Source organism: Chrysochloris asiatica, unplaced genomic scaffold, assembly GCF_000296735.1.
Source record: "Chrysochloris asiatica unplaced genomic scaffold, ChrAsi1.0 scaffold00015, whole genome shotgun sequence".
NCBI classification, from domain to species: Eukaryota; Metazoa; Chordata; class Mammalia; order Afrosoricida; family Chrysochloridae; genus Chrysochloris; species Chrysochloris asiatica.
Window position 1 is genome coordinate 32,491,597 of NW_006408533.1, and position 4,523 is coordinate 32,496,119.

The following is a 4,523-nucleotide window of genomic DNA, read 5'->3' on the forward strand; positions in this document are numbered from 1 at the left end:
TTGTACCCTTTAACAATCTTTACCACAGTTTGAACTATTATTAACAATCAACTATCAAATGTATTTCAATCCTGGATAGTTACTGTCCTATCAAATGTATTTCAATCCTGGATAGTTACTGTCTTCGTTATATTCATCTGATCTTTTTGTAATGAAACTACCAGTGCAACATTAAAAAAAAATCAGATATATAAGAACTCTTGTTTTATTGTAAGCTTTACATTTTTGTCAAGTGCAAGGTTGGCCAGCTAAGAGATCTACTTTCCAATAATGACTGAAGTAATAACTCTTCCTGTCATCTCTTCTTCTGAGTCTCCATTTCCCCTGGTGGTCTTCACCCAAACAATAAAAGTAATACTATTACAACTGAGTTCACTATTATCAATGGCACTGCAAAGGAAAAGAGAAGGGGGATAAAGAATATTAATATAAAGAAAATATCAGGTAAAGACACGGTCACAATTATTATCATGGAAATATCTAACAAGATCTCATTAAAATCATGTAAAAATAGGTGAAACAGGAATACTCAAACATGCAATGGGTCAGAAAGTTGTTGCTGTTAAGTACCATTGAGTTGTTCCGACTCATAGCAACCTTGTAAAGGGTTTCCAAGGAGCAGCTGGTGGGTTAACTGCCAGCCTTATAGTTAACAGTCCAGTGCTGATCCCAGTGTCATACCAGGAGTCCTAATGGGTCATAATAATCAACATTTACTTTTAAAGAAGCGGCTTGGTTTGGAATAAGGGTCCCATACTGGCACACCGAGATCAGTAAGCAACAACCGCAGAGAGCACTGGTGCACTCTGGGAACCTGGAAGCAAAGAGGACGCAGGCCCACACAGTTGCCAGTGACACGAAGATGAAAATGTGATGCAAAAAAGACTCTGTAGTTTCACTGCTAAATTAAGAATGAACGTATATATTATTCTATCCAAAATCATGAGTAGAATAGTTAATAAGTAAATAAATGCTCTAATTTTAATGGCTGTAAGTAAGAGGTTATTGAACTCCTTTTCTTGAAGGGCTCTAAGATATTTTCTAATAGAATGGCAGATTTGGGACTTTTATTTTTCTCCTAAATGCTTTTCTGGCTCAAGATGACTTTACAACTTACAGTTTCCAAAGGCAAAACACTGTTCTTTCAACTCTGAGAAGTAATACTTGGGAGCATCAAAAAGTTTGTGAAAAAGTAGAATGAAAAAACAGTGGAATTTTCCCATGAACTTTCTGAAGCCCCCTCATGTGCAGATGACAGCACTCACTGAACATTCCACTTGCATCAGATACTTTCGGGAGGAATAAGAGGCAAGCTGAGGACGAACCCAATAACTTCAGAAATCAAGCAGGGTTCAAAAGAATTTTTTTTCCACTCTGTATCTGGGGTCTTAAGAGCTTGAGAGTGTCAATCAAAGGTACAAGCAGCCTCTATTTGCCTGGGGTAGGAGCAGCAGAAGAGGCAGGAAACAGAGGAGAAACTGGAATTTGAGGCTAATTGCCTCCACAAACAACTGCCTTCTTTGTCATGAGGTCAGAACTGGATGGTACCCAGCAACCATTACAGAATGTTAAAATCAAAGATTCTATAGAAGAATCCATATTAAAAAGAGGGGAAATGTGGAACAGAATTAAAAATTCAAACAAACTCTAGACTTTCTGGAGCCATTAAGGCTGAATGGTTCCCGGGAATTACTACCCTGCAATAATCTTTACATTTAACCTGAAACTATCTTCCCTGAAGTCATCTTTGACCAAACAACAACTTGGCTTACTAAGTAAAGAATGTCTGCTTGAGCACTGTTCTCTTTTAAAGAACGATCTAAACTGGGATCAAACGGAGAACAGCAACTTGAAAGACTGGATGAAAAGGTTAGGGGGCAGTGAGGTGATCTTAATGGCAGTGGAATAATTTGGAAAAGGACAGTGAGACTAGTCATACAACTTGAAGAATGTAATCAATGTTGTTGAATTGGTGTATGTTTTGCTTTGTATTATTTTCACACACATACACACACACACATGAAACTATGCTCCATTATGATAAGGGTATGTGATAACATTTACACTCTGAACCTCTGCTTCTTGAATCAAACTAAAAAAACATTCTTTATGGTTACCAGAGGTAGAAGAGGAAAAGAAGGTAAGTTCATGAATGTAGTATAGCATGTAAAGGCAAAGTTATAAAATCTTCTTAAACATAACCAACTCCCTTGAGGGAATGAGCCACTGGGCCTGGGGGCTCAGGACGATGGTCTCAGAGGACATTAAGGTCAACTGGCATAACACAGTCCACAATGACAATGCTCTACACCCTGCTTGGATGAACAGTGACTGAGATCTTAAAAATGAACAGCAATTTAAGGTGCAACTATTGGTCTCTCCCTGTCCAAAGGAAAGAAGATCGAAGACACTTGAAAACTATGGACTAATTAGTCCAAACCATTGGACAAATGCACTAGGTAAATCTGTCTCCATGACCCTGAGACCAAAAGATCTACACAGTACCCAGCTACTCTTTACTAACTGTTCTCAAAGGGATTACAACACAAATCACTGTATAGAGTGGGAGAAAAATGTGGAACGAAACTCAAAATCATAAAAAGACCAAGCTTACTGGATCGATACAGACTGGTGAACCCCTGAGACTATGGCCCTTAGTCACCCTTCAGATCCAGAAGTGAATTCACCTCAATGGTTCAATTTTCAGCCAAATGACAGATAGGTCTCTAAAGGGCACAGGGAGCTCAGGTAGCATAGTGGGTTATAAGCTGGGCTGCTAACCTAAAGATCAGTAGTTTGAATCTACCAGCTGCTCCATAGGAGAAAGATGAAGCTTTCTGCTCTTGTAAAAATGTTCAGCCTCAGAAACCCTACATAGGGTGATAAGAGTTGGAACCAACTCCTTGGTACACAGCCACTAACTACCAATAAAGGGAACAGTAACACTAGTGGTATAATGCACACCTTAGAATAATCAACCATTTGAGATCAAGAGGGCAACATTTACCCAAGGCTAAGTTCAGCAGGTTAGGACAGGGGAAAGAATGGAAACGGGAAACACAGGAAGGGAGTAGAATCAGTGGTATGCACGGAAGGGACTGCAATCAGTGAGATGAAACAAAATGTGTATGAACTGTTGAATGTAAAACTGACCATCTGCTTTGTAAACCTTCACCCAATTCACAATAAAAAGTTAAAAAAAAAAAAGGAATACTCCACTCATTTTTTTTCTTACCTCTCATCACGGTTCTTACAGATCGAACAAGGTTCATTAGCTGAGATTTAATTCCTGGCTCCTCTCCGAACCCGCCAATTCCCTGGTCTGTTCCCCAGCCAACTGCACAATACAAAGACGATTAGCGGTGTTAAAATTCATTCTGTACTTGCCTTGCTCCTTCATTTCTCACCTTTTAAAAAGATTAGTTTGAGCCCTTATTAAAGACATCAAATATAAAATTATATGGCTTCTAAGAAATGTTAAAATTACATTGTGTAAATATTCTATCGTTTTCTATTTTTCTACTTAGCGTCCTGGTGTGGCACTGTGGGTTAATGTGCTGGGCTACAAAATTGGTTTGAATCACAAGATTGGCGATTCAAGCTCAACAGACACTCCTCAGAAACCCTATACAGGGTTGCTATGGGTTGGAACCGACTCCATGGCACTTAAGAAGATTTTTTACTTAGCAGCAACAAACTCATTTACATACCTTGATATTATAAAATCAATGACACTCTAAATTATCCAATAGCATTTAATTTAGTGCAGAAGACCACCGATAGCCTCCACCCCTTCCTTTTTTAAAGTAAGAAACAAAATATTTCTCAGGTCAAAACTGAAAACCAAAGCACACTGTCAAGCTCAGTAATTAATTAGCTCAACTCAGAATTTATAAAGCCCTACATAATTATTGACACTCTGTTGGCAGAGTGGATTAAGCACAGGACTGCTAACTGGAAGGCTGGCGCTATGAACCCACCAGCTACTCTGTGGGAGAAAGATGAGGCAGTCTGCAGCTGTAAAGATTTACAGTCTCAGATACCCTAGGGAGCAGCTCTCCTCTGTCCTGCAGGGCTGGTAGGCCTTGGAATCTACTTGACAGCAGTGGTAAAGGGGAAAAAACCCCAAACACTAATATAATTATTGGCACAAAAACACAGTAACTGAGATTCATTATCTTTCTTGGGGAAATTGTAGCCTACGTCTGGTCACAGCTCTCCTGGGCCTTCAACGGCATGCTCCATCCTACCAGCAGATACTCATCCTTTCCTCAACATTCCTCTTCATGCCTCCATCTGTGAGGTGACGAGGTTAGTCCTCTACCCTCATTTTCTGTAAATGGGCCTTCTACCTTCTCCTGTGGCATTTACCTGTGCTTTATTGACTACGCAAAGGCCTTTGATTGTGTGGATCATTACAAGCTATGGACAACATTGTGAAGTATGAGTACTCTGGAACACTTAATTGTGCTCATGAGGAATCTGTACATGGACCAAGAGGCAGTTGTTCAAACAGAACAGGG

General features: G+C 39.6%; 1 protein-coding gene across 1 annotated transcript in view; it reads right to left on the minus strand.

Annotated features, from left to right (window-relative positions):
* Positions 1-229: 229 nt before the first annotated feature.
* Positions 230-4,523, minus strand: part of IER3IP1 (immediate early response 3 interacting protein 1) — a 14,112-nt gene continuing 9,818 nt past the window's right edge. Inside the window, exons 2-3 of the mRNA XM_006835112.1 lie at positions 3,236-3,337; positions 230-390 (exon numbers count right to left, since the gene is read on the minus strand). Of these exons, the coding sequence (XP_006835175.1) occupies positions 335-390; positions 3,236-3,337 (158 nt within the window). The 3' untranslated portion in view covers positions 230-334. The remainder of the gene's footprint in view (positions 391-3,235; positions 3,338-4,523) is intronic.